The 19,188-nt window shown below is 43.0% G+C and overlaps 1 protein-coding gene across 1 annotated transcript; it reads right to left on the bottom strand.

Annotated features, from left to right (window-relative positions):
* Window positions 1–4,330: 4,330 nt before the first annotated feature.
* On the bottom strand, window positions 4,331–12,242 carry LOC148899603 (leukocyte surface antigen CD53-like). Its single transcript, XM_088994986.1, has 7 exons — window positions 12,090–12,242; window positions 11,781–11,969; window positions 11,165–11,239; window positions 9,282–9,392; window positions 9,033–9,140; window positions 5,053–5,136; window positions 4,331–4,793 (listed from the first exon to the last, which is right to left on the bottom strand). Exons 1-7 carry the CDS (start codon window positions 12,150–12,152, stop codon window positions 4,725–4,727), a joined length of 699 nt encoding a protein of 232 aa, XP_088851112.1. The 5' UTR covers window positions 12,153–12,242; the 3' UTR covers window positions 4,331–4,724.
* Window positions 12,243–19,188: the final 6,946 nt, after the last annotated feature.

The following is a 19,188-nucleotide window of genomic DNA, read 5'->3' as shown; positions in this document are numbered from 1 at the left end:
TGATAAGTTGGTAAGATGGAGGTCACTGTGACTTTGGCACTCCATCCTTTTCACAGGTAGCCCAGGCCGTTTCGAGCAAAGTGACAAAATAGTGGAATGTTAAAACACAGACAAGAGAACTGAAAGAAAATGAGACACATGACAATTAGGTTCCACAAAAAAATATGTCATTTCAAATTACATTTAGGAGAAAAAAAACGTTAATAATTGCTACACCTCTGAGGTCTCCTGAATCCATCTTTCTTTCTATCCACACACCCTTCACCCTGTCTCTCATATACCAAGGTTGAACCATAACCTCAATTAACATACAGCAGCAAAGCACAGTAGTTCAACTCCACAATGATTACACAATGACATAAACCTGAAGTGACTTCACCTGGATGATAAAGAGGGTGACAACGCCCGCTCCAGTGCTCCGAAAGTTGCCTGCAAACCAGTCTTTCAGTTTCATGAGACAACCCTGAAAGAAGAGCAGGAACTTGTGACCTTAAAAAAACTATTGGAATCAAAACAACATTAGATTGGAATATACTAGTGTATGAATAATAAATAGTGTACACCGATTTACGGGCACACACACACGCGCACACACACACGCACGCACACTCACGCGCACGCACACACGCACGCTCACGCTAGCACATGCACGCACGCGCACACACGCTCCCACACACTCGCATACGCATACACGCACACGGACACGCGCACGCACAAACACACTCAACACTCTTACACACACAATTCCCATGCCATTTTTGATTTAGGTTTAATATTTTTTGTTGTAATGAAAATAAATAATAAAGTCTTCATTTTCCCCGCTGTGAAAACATTTTGGATTTTGCAAGAAAGGAGAATCGTCACGACAAGTCTGTGTACAGCAGTGACGTGCAGTCAGTGGAGGCAGGTGAGGCAGTGCCTCACCTGTCATCATGGAAAGCTGTCATGGAAATATCAAATGAAAAAATAAATTAAACAGTTATATGTATTTAGTGATTTGTACTTTAAAGTTCTTGTCCATTTAACTTCACCGTTTTAGGATTTTTTTCAAAATCGCTGAATTTTCACATTTACCGTTCAAATACTAAGTAGAGACGAGCGGTGAGGCAGCAGCCGGCTGAGCCTCACCATGGATTGCGCAATCACTATGCTTACTGTGCTGGCTTGCTCTGCAGTGAGACCGCATTGCTGTCCTTCTGCATATCGCTATTAAAGCGTTCAAACACGTTTAGTATATGAACTAAATTTCTACAGTTTAGCTGGTGTATATAATGTAGAGTCATTGTACATTATAAACACTGTACTACAGTGTTTATTTTGTTTTATTTTTATCAAAACGCTGTGCGTAGGTGAGGCAAACAGTTCTCCCGCCTCATGACAGGCAGCTGGGCGCTTGTGATTCCAGAGCTACTTCTTACTCCACGTCTGCAGAATAATAGAATTAGAGACAGAAAGCTACAGTAAACAGTTAGAAAGTAAAGTGCAACCCTGCAGTCATTTTTTCGTGTTGCTTGCCCTCACTTTCAGAATGGAGGATTACATATCTAAATTGAAAGAATTTTCTAAACTGGACTTTCAATCGAAGCAGGAGGTAATAATTAAAGGAAGACCAACACCGGAGCTAAAAGGTTTGCTTCAGACAACGGGACACAATACTCGCTCGCTCTTTTCAGGCGGACTGGTACACACGAAAAGGCTGGCTGTGTGGATGTCCAGCAAGAAACCGCCTTTTCTGCTTTTCCTGCCTTCTGTTCTCAACTTATGACAATGTCTGGACTCAAATGGGATATTGCGACCTGAAAATTTTACAACGGAGCCTCATCAAAAATGAGCGAAGACTCAACATCAGCATCCACAATGCTAAGGTAAAGGAGAACCGGGAGATTTTAAAAGATCTCATCAATGCCACTATTACATGCTTTCGCTGAGAAAGATGACAGGCTAGCGATTTAGCATTTTGGGGCAGCCACTGTATTTTCTAGCCTGTGAAACAGAATACAGAACGATTTAATTGAAGCAGTTGGTGATGTCATTAGAAATGACAGTAAAAAGGAGATCGGTGCAGCCCTATTTGTTGCTGTACCGCGAGTCCCGACCGGAGCTGCGCACCTCGTACACGGACTTCGTCGCCGAGTTACGCCGGGTTTTCCATCATCCGGTGACGGAGTCCGAAGCTGAGGGGAGATTACTGGACTGCGTTCCAAGGGGCCCGTTCAGCCGCAGAATACGCCGTCGACTTCCGCATCCAGGCCGCTGGCAGCGGCTACGGCGACCGAGCGTTGAGGGGGGTGTTTCGTCGCGGATTGAACACCGATCTCAAGGTCGAGTTGGCTACCCGCGACGCTGGCATCACCTGCGACGACCTGGTTGCCATAGTCATCGGCTGGATCACCGACTTCGAGAGCGACAGAGGGGAGCAGCGCGGCCGGCGCCTCGACCGAGCCCCGAAGCCGGTCCAGGTCGACCACACCTGGCGGCGAGCGTGTGCGGCGCCTGGAGGAAAATCCCCCGAACCCATGATCTCGGGGGAAGGAACGAACACTACCCCGGGGCTCGTCGCACCCAAGGCCCCCAGGCGAAGCCCTCAGGTCCACGCAAGTCCCCGTCAAGACGGCGACCACAGCGACCTCTGGAGGTCAAATCCACGACCCCCGTTACGCGGTTGGAGCTGGACAGCGAATTAATCGGCCCGTCCAGCTCCCAAACCGTGCGGGCCCTAGTGGACTCGGGGGCCGACGGGTGCATCATTGACCCCCAGCTGGCGGACTCGTTGGGCTGCCAGCTGATCGATCTCCACCCCCCAAAGGAGATGGTCGACCTGGACGGCAGACTGTTAGCCCGAGTCACCCACCTCACGGCCCCGCTCAAACTCCGGGTCGCGGGGAACCACGTCGAGCACCGCCAATTTTTAGTTATGCCCTCCCGGAATGCGCCGTTGGTATTGGGTCTCCCCTGGCTCAATACCCACGACCCGTCAATCTCCTAGGAGGGTCCCACCATTTAGGGCTGGAGCCCCTACTGCTACGCCAACTGCCTACGGTCGGCTACGGCAGGGCGAGACGCCTCCCGCGGTGGACCGCCTGAGGCCATCTGCCTCAAGGGCGTGCCACACTGCTACCACGACCTGCGGGAGGTGTTCAGCAAGGACAACGCCCAATCCCTGCCGCCCCACCGACCGTATGACTGTGCTATTGACTTGCAGCCAGGGGCTCCATTACCGGACTCCAGACTTTTCCACATCTCACAACTGGAACGGGAAGCCCTGAGCACTTACATAGACTCCTCCCTCGCGGCGGGACTCATTCGGCCGTCACGGTCTCCGCTGGGCGCAGAGTTCTTCTTTATTGACAAGAAGGACGGAACCCTGCGTCCGTGTGTCGATTATCGGAGTCTGAACGACATCACCATCCGTAACAAATACCCCCTCCCCCTCATGGACTCAGCCTTCACGCCCCTTCAATCAGCAACCATTTTTTCCAAATTAGACCTCCTTAGCGCGTACCACTTGGTCCGCATCCGGGAGGGGGATGAATGGAAAACTGCATTTAAGACACCGTTAGGACATTTTGAATATCTGGTGACGCCGTTCGGACTCACGAACGAGCCCGCCGTCTTCCAAAATTTGATCAATGATGTGCTCAGGGACTTCCTCAATGTTTTTGTTTTTGTTTATCGTGACGATATTCTCATCTTTTCTCGTTCCGCAGAGGAGCACCGGCAACACGTCCGACGGGTCCTGGCGCGGCTCCTGCAAAACTGGCTCTATGTGAAGGCAGAGAAGTGTGAGTTCCATATCCGCTCTCTGTCCTTCCTAGGGTTCATCGTGGAGCGGGGGCAGCTCAGGGCCGACCCCACTAAAACCAAAGCGGTGGTGGAATGGCCGATCCCAAAGACGCGGAAACAGCTTCAGCGATTTTTGGGGTTTGCCAACTTCTACCGCCGCTTCATACGCGGGTATAGTCAGAAGGCACTCCCCCTCACTAACCTCACGTCCACCAAGATTCCCTTCAGGTGGACGCCCGATGCTGAGGGGGCATTCAATCGCCTCCGTCTAGCCTTCACCAATCCCCCTGTTCTGCGTCCAGAGCGCACAACAAAATAATGATTAACTAGTTTTCAAATGTGAAGTAGAAAATAGTAAAACATGACTGTTATTGTGGTTTGCACTGGGCAATTTGAAATTTTGGTTCAGATTTTATCAAGCATCACGGATTTTCACAGGTTTGATTTGCTTTCGCGGGCCGTATTAAATGATGTGGCGGGCCACGTTTGGCCCTCAGGCCTTTGACACTGTGGTCTAAGTGAAACTACACAAGGGTAAAGCAAAACAGCCATTTATTATGAGTTCAATTACAAGCAATAGGATGAAACATTGATAAATACAATTGTGGGCATTGAATAGATCAAAGTTGTTCTGTTTTCAGTGCGTGAATATACATGGATGCATAAAATTAGTTTCAGGGCATGTAAAGACTTAGCATCATTTATCTTTTTAATTGGGGAAAGGTAATTAATACTAAAACCATACAATTAACAGAAAATATATAAATAATAATTCTTTTGAAATGGATAATTAATCACAAAAAGTATCTGAACAAAATGTATGGGAGTACTAGTACAGACCAAGCTTGAATAGCTACAACTACCTCTAGAAACAGCAAATGAGTTCAACACTGATAAGTTGGTAAGATGGAGGTCACTGTGACTTTGGCACTCCATCCTTTTCACAGGTAGCCCAGGCCGTTTCGAGCAAAGTGACAAAATAGTGGAATGTTAAAACACAGACAAGAGAACTGAAAGAAAATGAGACACATGACAATTAGGTTCCACAAAAAAATATGTCATTTCAAATTACATTTAGGAGAAAAAAACGTTAATAATTGCTACACCTCTGAGGTCTCCTGAATCCATCTTTCTTTCTATCCACACACCCTTCACCCTGTCTCTCATATACCAAGGTTGAACCATAACCTCATTTAACATACAGCAGCAAAGCACAGTAGTTCAACTCCACAATGATTACACAATGACATAAACCTGAAGTGACTTCACCTGGATGATAAAGAGGGTGACAACGCCCGCTCCAGTGCTCCGAAAGTTGCCTGCAAACCAGTCTTTCAGTTTCATGAGACAACCCTGAAAGAAGAGCAGGAACTTGTGACCTTAAAAAAACTATTGGAATCAAAACAACATTAGATTGGAATATACTAGTGTATGAATAATAAATAGTGTACACCGATTTACGGGCACACACACACACACACGCACGCACACTCACGCGCGCGCACACACGCACGCTCACACTAGCACATGCACGCACGCGCACACACGCTCCCACACACTCGCATACGCATACACGCACACGGACACGCGCACGCACAAACACACTCAACACTCTTACACACACAATTCCCAATGCCATTTTTGATTTAGGTTTAATATTTTTTTTTGTAATAAAAATAAATAATAAAGTCTTCATTTTCCCCGCTGTGAAAACATTTTGGATTTTGCAAGAAAGGAGAATTGTCACGACAAGTCTGTGTACAGCAGTGACGTGCAGTCAGTGGAGGCAGGTGAGGCATTGCCTCACCTGTCATCATGGAAAGCTGTCATGGAAATATCAAATGAAAAAATAAATTAAACAGTTATATGTATTTAGTGATTTGTACTTTAAAGTTCTTGTCCATTTAACTTCACCGTTTTAGGATTTTTTTCAAAATCGCTGAATTTTCACATTTACCGTTCAAATACTAAGTAGAGACGAGCGGTGAGGCAGCAGCCGGCTGAGCCTCACCATGGATTGCGCAATCACTATGCTTACTGTGCTGGCTTGCTCTGCAGTGAGACCGCATTGCTGTCCTTCTGCATATCGCTATTAAAGCGTTCAAACACGTTTAGTATATGAACTAAATTTCTACAGTTTAGCTGGTGTATATAATGTAGAGTCATTGTACATTATAAACACTGTACTACAGTGTTTATTTTGTTTTATTTTTATCAAAACGCTGTGCGTAGGTGAGGCAAACAGTTCTCCCGCCTCATGACAGGCAGCTGGGCGCTTGTGATTCCAGAGCTACTTCTTACTCCACGTCTGCAGAATAATAGAATTAGAGACAGAAAGCTACAGTAAACAGTTAGAAAGTAAAGTGCAACCCTGCAGTCATTTTTTCGTGTTGCTTGCCCTCACTTTCAGAATGGAGGATTACATATCTAAATTGAAAGAATTTTCTAAACTGGACTTTCAATCGAAGCAGGAGGTAATAATTAAAGGAAGACCAACACCGGAGCTAAAAGGTTTGCTTCAGACAACGGGACACAATACTCGCTCGCTCTTTTCAGGCGGACTGGTACACACGAAAAGGCTGGCTGTGTGGATGTCCAGCAAGAAACCGCCTTTTCTGCTTTTCCTGCCTTCTGTTCTCAACTTATGACAATGTCTGGACTCAAATGGGATATTGCGACCTGAAAATTTTACAACGGAGCCTCATCAAAAATGAGCGAAGACTCAACATCAGCATCCACAATGCTAAGGTAAAGGAGAACCGGGAGATTTTAAAAGATCTCATCAATGCCACTATTACATGCTTTCGCTGAGAAAGATGACAGGCTAGCGATTTAGCATTTTGGGGCAGCCACTGTATTTTCTAGCCTGTGAAACAGAATACAGAACGATTTAATTGAAGCAGTTGGTGATGTCATTAGAAATGACAGTAAAAAGGAGATCGGTGCAGCCCTATTTGTTGCTGTAGAAGTAGACGAGATTGTCATTCTCAGCACTGAAAACATACAGTCGGAACAGGACTGATCAAGGACGACTTTCTTCACTGGCAGTGATCTCCGTTGAGACAGAGAGACTTTTAAAACTGAAGAAAGATAAGGAAGGCTTCTACAAAGAAGTTATCGATGCCTTTCTTCAGAAGGAGCGGCGCATGGACTTCATTTACAAGTAAAGGTAAAACGATAAAAACGTTTTTTTAATTATTTTTTTCTATGCTACAGTTTGTATATATAAAGAATGCTGACATGAAATTTTAAACAAAATACGTTAACTGTTGCCAATCAAATGGTGAATAAACTACTGTGTAGAGTTCATATGTTTGTAAACCTGACTATGATGACGTCAGTGCCTTACCAGCCATGAACCTCACTGGTGTACAGTAGAGACTTTTCAAATGCCGAGTGATATGTAACACGAACACGACTATTTGTTGACGCATCTCGAACGTCGCCCGGGCATCACCAACTCCAACGAAACTCGAGTGAATCAACAGCGCCAGCAAGCAGCCATGTAAGGTACTAACACAAATCCAAAAGGTGTTGTTGCCTTACTTATTCTTAAATTCGATAGTAAATCCCCTCGTGCTCAAGTAATTACTTCTTGTTGCGGACCAGGTGGTAATAAACTTGAATAAGAAAACACAAGCCATGGCAAAATCGTTGACTCTTAAATACAAAACAATCACAGCAGCAAGTGAAACCTGGTGTGTGCGGCTGCCTCTACGAACCCGCAGAAAAAAATATCCTGTGACTGTCAAGTGTCCTTGAGAGTTTTGAGAGGTGCTTGTAAATGAAATGGTTTTTTTTTTTCACAGTAAGATCAGAGCATTGTCATCAAAGGGTGAGTATAGTTTTTACTTTTTTGAATGTTGCTGTGCCGATGACCATTTTGTGTTTGGGAGCTTATTACTGAGCGAGTTGCTTGTTCTGTAGCCACAAAGGGACATATGTCTTCTTGTGCCGGTCCCAAGCCCAGATAAATACAGAGGGTTGTGTCAGGAAGGGCATCCGACGTAAAAGCTTGGCCAAAACAAACATGCGGATCAAACCTCTAAAGATGGAGGACACTGATTTGCTGTGGCGACCTCTTGAAGGGGAAAGCCGAAAGGAAAAGAAGAAGATTATTATTATTATTATTATTATTATTATTATTATTATTATTATTATTATTATTATTATTATTATTATTAGTCATAGTAGTAGTAGTAGTAGTAGTAGTAGTAGTAGTAGTAGTATTAATATTATTAATATTATTATTATTAAATGGGGAAAATATACATGTTTAATAAGATAAAGAGTGATGAATATTGTTCGGATAAGTGAGGCACTTTATCAAAAGGGTTTGTTTGCATTGATGTTTTAATGCATGGAAAGAAATATATGATTTAGACCATAAAATAAAGGAATGTGTGAAAAAAAGTATAGTAGTCTGTTCCGAGAACTAGCTTTTTCTGATATCAATGGAATCAGGAAAGCTGAATTTGTTTGAAAAGAAAATCCAATAAAATATGTTATGTACCACAACATATTTTCAGGTGTGCCATGGGAAATTATCCAAAATGTAAGCCAGTGGGGTTGACCGCATGACTGTATCGTGCATGACCCATCATTTGATATCCTAGCAGAGATCCACTTGCTGTATATACAGTGATGCATCCTTCTGCGCAAAGTGCTACAGGGCCACAGTGTCTTACGGACGTTTCACACATTTTCCCATTTTGGGTCTAAAATGAAAAGCCGACGTTTGATATTGGGTGCCTTCTTCTATTAGATTTTCAACAGGGTACAAAAGTAGTCCAATCTACAGCCAAGGTAACCTGTTTGTGTCGTGCAGAAGAAAATGACACTGTGATATTTCAAAGTCTGTTTTAGAGTGGGGCGGCCCGATGCGCCAGTGGTTGGTGTGTTCACCTCAGAGTTTAAGGCAACTGGGTTCAATTCCAGCTCTGGCCTCCCTGGATGGAGTTTGCAAGTCTCTCCGGCCCTGCGCGGGTTTTAGTCGGGTACTACGATTTCCTTCCACATGAAAAAAACATATGGCTGACGAATTGAACACTCTAAATCGGCTACAGGTCTGAGTGTGCTCGCGGATGGTTGTTTGTCTCTGTGTGCCCTGCAATTGGCTGGCAACCAGTTCAGGGTGTGCCCATTTAACTGCCCCAAGATTGCCAGGATAGGCTCCAGGACCCCCCACGATCCTTGCGAGGATCAGGGTGATCAGAAAATGGATGGATGGGTGTTTGAGTGTGGGTAACCTCTTGCCAGTAGGACTTGAGGGGTGTGGTGCAGGGATCCTGGACACAACAGGAGATGGGAACTTTATCCATCCAATCTGCCACACCATGTACTCCACAACATCTAAACTGATCAGAGAGAGGGGAAGTCAAACTCAAATGCTGAGCAACATCTTTGAATTGGGTGGTGGAACTTGTTAGCTATATATTTCAGAATCAGGACAGGGATCTGTCAAGATGACTTTCAGTCCAATTTGAGTGAAGATTTACCAGGTGCTGAACAGCATCAAAATCCTCTTTAATAGTCTGGTTCTCTCCAGGACCGGACTGCCTGTAGACCACCAAACTTTGTGTCAGGTCTTTGTCAAAGTACGTGTCGATCTGTACAGTAGACAGGAACTTGGTTATCTGCAATATTCCAGTGCCTTTGATGGTGATAGACAAAGATTGGCCACATGCAACATCAGAACAATTGCTACCTGACTTGGCCTAATGGGCTTTCTTGCCATTAAAAATGTGATCATAAGCTACTGTACCCTCCGCACCCTTCCCACCACCTTTTCCAGCAGGTGCTACCGACCCATGAGCACCAAATCCAGCAGACATTTAAACGGCTTCTTCCCCAACCCATTAACTCTCTAATTCAGGGGTCAGGAACCTTTTTGACTAAGAGAGCCATAAAACTAAAATATTTAGAAATGTTTTTCAGTGAGAGCCACACACACGCGAGCGCGCGCACACAAATGCGCCCGTGGCCGCTTTTCAACAAAATGTCAGAATGTATTATTTAAAATAACTGTGATTGTACTCACCGTTAACATGAATGGTTTACAGTTGCTCATGATTGGTAAAAATCCAGCCAAACGATCGGAATGGAAGTCAACTTGCCGGCTCCATAGGCGAAGTTACTGCTAGCTAGCCTGCACACGGTTCATTAGCTTCCTCATTTGCTATCTGCAATACACTTCTACAACTGACATTCGACTGTGTTACTGATGTTATTGTTTCTGTAACCGGCCTCAGTCCTAGGGGATACCTGAGTCGGTCCAAAGGCGTCACAGGCAGGGAGCACTGTGAACGACGAGGAAAGACGACACGAGACAACCGTGTTAATCAGCTTCACACAACGGCATTTATCACCATTTACTCATCAAAACATCAATTCAGCAATTTCAATATCAGAATACATTCATGTGTAGATCTATACATTCAACATCTATACATTGTATATATCCTCCACATTCGCACATGCTTATGCACGTCTGCCCGCTCGTGTGTGTTGTTGTACTGGGAACTACAATTGACATCCAACAATCCAAATTCATCAAAGCCACAAAATATTCATCAAAGCCACAAAACAAGGTTTCATATATAGCATAGCCCAATAAGTCCCCAATTACTTTAACATCTTGAGAATGTCTAACACTTATTATTTTGAATACCTGTGAACGACGAGGAAAGACGACACGAGACAACCGCGTTAATCAGCTTCACACAACGGCATTTATGACAACTGCGCATGAGTGAGCTGAGCCTACATCGCCTTCCTCTGTTCCATTTACAGGCGCGTAGCGCCCTCTCCTGACTTGGTAGTCTAATCGACTAACATACAATAACATAGGTCGTTTCTAACCCCCTACATTTCATTGCAAATTAGAATCGAATCCTCCGGTGCATTCAAGCTGGAGCGTACTCGTCTTTTTTTTTTTTACTCGTCGGGCTCATTTAAGGGTGCGCTTACCTGCTTCAACATGACGGCCAGTATCATCCAATCAAATTTGCGCTTCCCGCCAACCTAGGTCAGTGTCATCCAATCAAAATTGCGCTTTCCGCCAACTGCAGCCCCAACAGGAAATGAACGGTGAAAAATCGAGAATATGTATTTAGTTTTATCGGCGAGGCATATGCAATCATCAAAAGATCCATATATGGCTTGCGAGCCATAGGTTCCCGACCCCTGCTCTAAATGGTAACCCAAATAAAACTCTATGTTGCCTCCATTTTTCTCAATTTTTTTGATGATACGAGTGCAGCGTGTTCTACCGGAGACAAATTCCTTGTGTGTTCTACATACTTGGTAATAAAGATGATTCTGATTCTGATTCTGATTCTGACTATTTCTGCATACAATGTGCAATATAAATCGTTTTTACCACTCTGCTGTAAACCAGGAAAACACAAGCCATGGCCAGCTCTATCAGCATCAGGATGAACAGCAGGATGAAAAACTGCAAATGAAGAAAATCATAGTCAGACAGGATACTTAGTCAATAAATGTAAGCATGTTTTTAGACCAAGCAAACACACACACACACACACACACACACACACACACACACACACACACACACACACACACACACACACACACACACACACACGCACGCACACACACACGCATGCACACACGCGCACACACACACGCACACACACACACACACACACACACGCACGCACGCGCAAACACACACACACACACAGGCGCACGCACTCACACACACGCACCAAAATACAGACAAAAACCTCCTCACCCTTAATGTAATCAATTGTTTAATTTATTTTGAAAGGGTCATTTGGAAAAAAATCCTGGCAATCTCTCTACGTTATTAAAAGGGAAGATAGTGAGCAATTTTAGCACAAAACATTGACGCAGACACAAAAATTGCCTACTGGAGCTAAAACAAATGATGTGAAGGGCCTGATCCGGCCCCCAAGCCTTGTTTGAAACCATGGCTTAGCCCATGACTAGTGAGGAAGATTCATACTCACACAGATGAGAAGGCAGCGATTCTCCTTCATGGCTCCAAGCACACCCAGATAACACACGCAGGTAACAATTGTACCGGTGACCACCAGGGTGTTTGCGGGGTAGATGGGCCAGAAAGTGGTGACAAGGGATGCAAACTTGGAGTGGATGGCTTGAAATATCCCAAAGGCAACCACAAACGCACCACATAGCTCCAGCACAGACGGAAAATAACCCTTGTATTATTATTGTGGCTATTGCATTTGGAGTTTGAATTCAATTTGCAAGTATTAGAAGATTCAGAGGATAAAATCGCCATTTTCAGCACTTACCCAACACAGGAAGTTGAGAAATATCATCAGGTTTTTCAAATGATTTACACAGGAGCGATCCATTCCTGAATTATGTGGGATAGCAAACAGTTCAGATGTCCTCTGAGCAACAGCGATGTGTTGGACAGAAAAATAGAAAGACTGCTCTCTTTGGTGCCTGTGTGTTTACACCACAATTGTGTTTGATATGGTGACACTGAGCCATAAACACCATGAGCTCTTATGACCTATTCAGGCCATAGATTCACATGATTCCTTGAGTTTTGCCACTTAACTTTGTTTCAGCTTTGTTCATCGTGTTCCAAGTCTCCTGAAATTGCAGGACTGTAATTGTGAACGAAACTAATGTTTTCTAAATACACAAAAATTGAATTGAATTGAGATTGAGCACTTTACAAACACACCTGAAACCGACTGACAAAGGACATTAAGAAAAGAAGACAAGTAATGTGGAGAGGATTAACAAACAGTTCTTTGCTCACGACTCTGCATCTGTGTGTAATGGCCTAAAAGCAATAACAAGCTATCATTTACCATCCCCCCAACCAGTGAACGAGGGTTTGGCTGATGAGCTAAACACATTTTTTTGAAGATTTGAAAAATACCCCCACATTTTCCACATCTGCTCATCAATACCAGAAAAGAACGTATCTCCACCCCACTGCTCTTCTCACTCTACACCACGGGTGTCAAAGTCAAGGCCTACGGGCCAAATCCGGCCCGCCACATCAATTTTTTTCCGCCCGTGAAAGCAAATCAAACTTGTTAAATTCCATGATGATTGCTAAAATCTGAGCCAAAATTTCATATTTTTGGATGTCAACCACAATAAAAGTCATTATTCTTGACTTCAGATTTGAAAACGAGTTATTCATTAATTTGCTGTGTGCTCTATATGTAATATTTGAAGGGATTTAAACATTCTAATGGGTTTCCCAAATTAATAACGGCCCTCGAGAGGAAACCATAACTACAATGTGGCCCGCGGCAAAACATGACTTTGACACCCCTGCTCACCCCACGGTCATCGGTCTCATCAAAGACGGTGATGAGTCTGCGTACCGACAACAAGTGGAGCACCTGGAGCTCTGGTGCTGCCGTCACAACCGAGGGCTGAACACGCTCAAGATGGTAGAGATGATTGTGGACTTCAGGAAACATCCATCACCACAGCTGCCCCTCACACTATCCAACTGCTTTGTGTCAACCGTAGACCTTCAAGTTCCTGGAAATCAGAGTCTCCCAGGACATGAATTTTATAAACAAATCCATGGTTGTGCTATGGGCTCACCAGTTTCACCCATAGTGGCTAATCTTTACATGGAAGAGATGGAGAAACAGGCCCTCACATCCTTCCCAGGGACAAAACCTAGACACTGGTTTAGATATGTGGACGATACTTTTGTCATAATTAAGAAACAAGAAATTCAATCCTTCACAGATCATCTCAACTCTGTAGACTTCAACATTAAATTTACTCGTGAGGACATTCAAGAGAACCAACTAGTAAAAGTAATTATAAAAGAGGACAGAGCGCTAAAAACAGAAGTCTTTAGGAAGGCTACGCACACTGACCAATACTTACTTTTTGACTCTAACCACCCTTTACAACATAAACTAGGAGTTATCAGAACCCTCCAGCATAGGGCTAAACTCATACCAACTAGCACTGAAGGTAGAGAAAAGGAGTCAAAACATATCAGGAGAGCACTCACTAACTGTGGGTACCCTCAGTGGTCATTCAACAAATGTCAGAAAGAAAGAATAGCGAACGAAACCAATAATTCTCAAGATTCTAAAAGGAGAGGAGTAGCAGTACCGTACATTGCAGTAGTTTCTGAAAAATTACAAAGAGTCCTTTGGCAACATAAAATTCCTACTTATTTCAAACCGATAAACACGTTAAGGCAAAAATTAGTGCATCCAAAAGATAGGCTACCAAATGAAAAACAAAGTAATGTAGTTTATTCCATACATTGTAAGAATGAAAATTGTAAAGAGCAGTACATTGGGGAGACTCAACAAATTCTCAAAAAAAGACTTTATCAACATCGCAGGGATAATACTAGTGGGCCTCAATCGGCAGTACATTTGCACCTAAAAGCTAGCAACCACTCATTTGACGACAATGAGGTTAAAATCTTAGCGAAAGAACATAGATGGTTTGAAAGGGGGGTAAAAGAGGCGATTCTTATAAAACAACAAAATCCTTCATTAAACCGGTCTGGTGGTGTGAGGTTCAATTTGGATCGTTCATCCAATAGCCTGCTCAGGCAAAACAGGTTAGGCAACTTTCGCAATGCTGATGAGGGTCGTTATGCTGATGAGGTGATACCGGGGGGAGTGGGTGTAATAGGCCAATCGTTAGTCAGGAATGTAGGAACAATCAGTGGGGCTACAGGGGGGGGTCCCGCGCCCCCCCCAACCTGAGAGTAGGGACCTATCATAGCTGTGTCCGGCGCCACCAGGTCTGGACATTAGGGATATATAAATGGGGCCGATACGACCAGTCAGACTTTAGTTCGCTGACGAAGCCTCTTGGATAGGAGGCGAAACGTCCGAAACCTTCACTTTTGTACAGATGACGGCTGAAGAAACCTTCTCATCGATGGACCACTCCTGTACGACTGAGAGCTTACACAGACGTAATGAAGTGGGATGTCAACACCAACTCCATTCTGAAAAACGCCCAAGAGGGGATTTACTTCCTGAGCCTACTAAAGGAGCACGGCCTGCCACAGGAGGTGCTACGACATTTGTACACTGCTATCATTGAATTGATCCTGTCTTCTTCCATCACGGTTTGGTTTGGTGCCACCAAAAAAATTGACAAAATCCGACTTCAACAGACAGTTTGGACGACGGAAAAAAACATTGGCACCACCCAACCCACTCTGGAGGATTTGCACACTGCAAGAATCTAAACAAGGGCGTAGAAAATCCTACTGGACCCTCCGCACCCTGCCTACCACCTTTTCCAGCTACTCCCCTCAGGCAGGTGCTACCGATCAATGTGCACCAAATCCAGCAGACATTTAAACAGCTTCTTCCCCCAAGCCGTTAACTCTTTCAACAGTATCCCAAATAGAACTCTGTAGTGCCTCTTTGGAAGCTTTTTATGATGATACTAGTGCAGCATGTTCTACCGGAAACAAATTCCTTATGAGTTCTACATACTTGGCAGTAAAGATGATTCTGATTCTGAAAACTCCATTCACTGTCCAAGTTGAAGCATAGCTGCACATATTAAATTCTAATTTTGAGCTCAAAATTCTGATTGTATTTTCTTTTCATCAGTTTACATCATATCCTATTTTTTTATTATTTTGTTGTCTGTTTTGTGTTTCACCTCATATAAATTCGTGATAATGTAGCTTTGGTCAAATATTCTGACCAATATGATCTCTGCAATTTGTGGATTTGATAATACAGGAACGGAACATCACATTCATTCATTCTTAATGAAGAAAATACTGAGTACAGTCAAAGTCAAAAGTCAAAGTCAGCTTGATTGTCAAATATGTTAATGTGCATGACATGCATATGCATGAGTAAAATAGATTTCTAACTAAAATTTTGAGAACCTTGTTATGGGCTTCAAAATTCAAGATCAACTATTTTCAGTGTCTAATGCAGTGGTTCTTAATCTTGTTGGAGGCACCGAACCCCACGAGTTTCATGATCATTCACCGAACCCTTCTTCCAATGACAGTGCCTACTAACTGCAGTCGAGACTGAGTGGTGGACCTCTGTGGCGGAGGGTTCGATCGAACCCAGTTTAAGAACCACTGGTCTCATGGTATGTTGAAATACAAACCTTTTGACCCTAATTTAGGTCCAAATAGAAATGCAAAGTAGCAAAGTTGTAGTGGGCTAGTAAACACCATAACTCATTTGAATTGATAAATGTTGGTCACAAAAATAAAAGTAACACATGTACTATATTTTGTATGAACGGAAATGCTGAGAAAGGTGTAGTAAGGGGCAGTAATGTAACGTTACTGTATCGCAATGCCCTAAAAAATAAAAGAAGAAGAAACTGTTTTTTTCATGATTATTCAATCATTTTTACTCTATCTATGTGACACAGTGGGGGGAAAAAATCCGTCCTTGAGAACGCCTCCCAAACAAATCCTCCAATTAGGTGACGTACAGGAAGTGAGTTGACAAGGAAGCAGGCGAGCGTTTCTCTTGTCCGTCAGCGGGTGGCGTAAAGTCGCTGAAAGCAGACGTGGCGTTTTCTTTTTTTTTTCAAATGGCATGCAAACAAACAAGGTACAGTATAAAGAAACAACACTGCAAACAAACCAGAACAAAATCAATCAAAAACACTGGTTTCGAATAGCTCGTAGAGCTGACATAATCATTATACAAAAAAGAAAAACAGGAGGAAAGTAAAAAATAGAAGAAAGAAGAGAGAGAGAACGAGTGGGGGCGGAGAGAGGTTGCCAGGGCTTTTAACATTTCATTGAGTCTGCACAACAGTGAATTGACAAAAAGGCAGTGATGTGCAGTCAGTGGAGGCAGGTGAGGCAGTTCCTCACCTGTCATCATGGAAAGCTGTCATGGAAATATCAAATGAAAAAAATAAATTAAACAGTTATATGTATTTAGTGATTTGTACTTTAAAGTTCTTGTTCATTTAACTTCACCGTTTTAGGATTTTTTTCAAAATCGCTGAATTTTCACATTTACCGTTCAAATACTAAGTAGAGACGAGCAGTGAGGCACCAGCCGGCTGATCCTCACCATGGATTGTGCAATCACTATGCTTACTGTGCTGGCTTGCTCTGCAGTGAGACCACATTGCTGTCCTTCTGCATATCACTATTAAAGCGTTCAAACACGTTTAGTATATGAACTAAATTTCTACAGTTTAGCTGGTGTATATAATGTAGAGTCATTGTACATTATAAACACTGTACTACAGTGTTTATTTTGTTTTCTTTTTATCAAATCGCTGTGCGTAGGTGAGGCAAACAGTTCTCCCGCCTCATGACAGGGGGCGCTTGTGATTCCAGAGATACTTCCGACTCCACGTCTTCAGAATAATAGAATTAGAGACAGAAAGCTACAGTAAACAGTTAACGAGTAAAGTTCAACCCTGCAGTCATTTTTTCGTGTTGCTTGGCCTCACTTACAGAATGGAGGATTACATATCTAAATTGAAAGAATTTTCTCGACTGGACTTTCAATCGAAGCAGGAGGTAATAATTAAAGGAAGACCAACACCGGAGCTAAAAGGTTTGCTTCAGACAACGGGACACAATACTCGCTCTTTTCAGGCGGACTGGTACACACGAAAAAGGCTGGCTGTGTGGATGTCCAGCAAGAAACCGCCTTTTCTGCTTTTCCTGCCTTCTGTTCTCAACTTGTGACAATGTCTGGACTCAAATGGGATATTGCGACCTGAAAAATTTACAACAGAGCCTCATCAAAAATGAGCGAAGACTCAACATCAGCATCCACAATGCTAAGGTAAAGGAGAACCGGGAGATTTTAAAAGATGTCATCAATGCCACCTGCTTTCTTGCCAAACAACAGCTGGCATTTCGTGGAAATGATGAAAGTAAAGGCTCTGCTAATCGTGGCAACTATGTTGAACTATTACATGCTTTCGCTGAGAAAGATGACAGGCTAGCGAGTCATTTTGGGACATCCACTATATTTTCTAGCCTGTGAAACAGAATACAGAACGATTTAATTGAAGCAGTTGGTGATGTCATTAGAAATGACATTAAAAAGGAGATCGGTGCAGCCCTATTTGTTGCTGTAGAAGTAGACGAGATTGTCATTCTCAGCACTGAAAACATACAGTCGGAACAGGACTGATCAAGGACGACTTTCTTCACTGGCGGTGATCTCCGTTGAGACAGAGAGACTTTTAAAACTGAAGAAAGATAAGGAAGGCTTCTACCAAGAAGTTATCGATGCCTTTCTTCAGAAGGAGCGGCGCATGGACTTCATTTACAACACGATAAAAACGTTTTTTTAATTATTTTTTCTATGCTACAGTTTGTATATATAAAGAATGCTGACATGAAATTTTAAACAAAATACGTTAACTGTTGCCAATCAAATGGTGAATAAACTACTCTGTAGAGTTCATATGTTTGTAAATCTGACTATGATGACGTCAGTGCCTCACCAGCCATGAACCTCATCGCACGTCACTGCAAAAAGGAGAGGGGGGGGGGGGGGGGGTGGCACCAGACGATTCGGCACGCACATCATCATATGCCATATTTCATCAACAAATCGTGTGTTTTGATAGCGTTTGGGTCGGCAGATGGCTGAATTGTTTTCTGATACAGTTCATTTCATTTTGAAATATTACAAATAGGGGTTTCCTACCACAACATTTGGATTTGTGAATGTGACGTTTGGCAAGAAAAAAACTAATAAATTAATAATAAAATATTTATCGTTGGTCTTGTTGTAAAGATGGAGGACACTGATTTGCTGTGGCGACTCCTTGAAGGGAAAAGCCGAAAGGAAAAGAAGAAGGTATTGTTGTAATATCCAAACAGCATGTCTTTGGATTGGATTGGATTGGTTTTGCATTATTATTATTATTATTATTATTATTATTATTATTATTATTATTATTATTATTATTATTATTATTATTAGTCTCACAGTGGAGAAATTTACATTTCACAGCAGCCAAGTGATGAAAGGTGTTAAGAAACTTCGATTGTATCCTCATTTTGTGTAATGCTGTAATACTTAGCTGATCTGTCAACCCAGCCACATCACTTGACTTGACAGCGATAAAAGCCAGTTTATGTGTATGTGTTTGACTTCTCGTATGACGATGAGTGCAGCAGCTGCTCTCTGTGCTCTGGCAAATAAATATCCTACTTGTATGATCTAAACAAGAGGACCATCTCGACTCTTTATTCTCCCAAATGCATCGCGGAAGTGCTGAAGAGCTCAACAAAAGGAATGGAAGTAGAAAAACAAAATACAATGATACCTCGGTTTTCGACCATAATCCGTTTCAGAAACCTGTTCGAAAACAGATTTGTTCAAAAACCGAAACAGCAATTTCCATTAAAATCTATGTAAAAAATCTTAATCCGGTTAAAGTCTAGAA

The sequence above is a fragment of the Hippocampus bargibanti genome, linkage group LG04 (assembly GCF_051943395.1).
Source record: "Hippocampus bargibanti isolate YZ-2025 linkage group LG04, ASM5194339v1, whole genome shotgun sequence".
NCBI classification, from domain to species: Eukaryota; Metazoa; Chordata; class Actinopteri; order Syngnathiformes; family Syngnathidae; genus Hippocampus; species Hippocampus bargibanti.
Note: the sequence above shows the minus strand (reverse complement) of the source record. Positions and strands in the feature narration are given on the sequence as shown.

What these genes read in the sequence shown, in the direction of transcription:
- LOC148899603 (XM_088994986.1), bottom strand. Translation starts at nt 12,152, where the DNA reads ATGGATCGCTCCTGTGTAAATCATTTGAAAAACCTGATGATATTTCTC. An exon ending in TTGATGCTGTTCAGCACCTG is followed by an intron (nt 9,141 to 9,281) that starts GTAAATCTTCAC and finishes CTCTCTGATCAG; the next exon opens with TTTAGATGTTGTGGAGTACA. An exon ending in TCACCCTCTTTATCATCCAG is followed by an intron (nt 4,794 to 5,052) that starts GTGAAGTCACTT and finishes ATTTTCTTTCAG; the next exon opens with TTCTCTTGTCTGTGTTTTAA.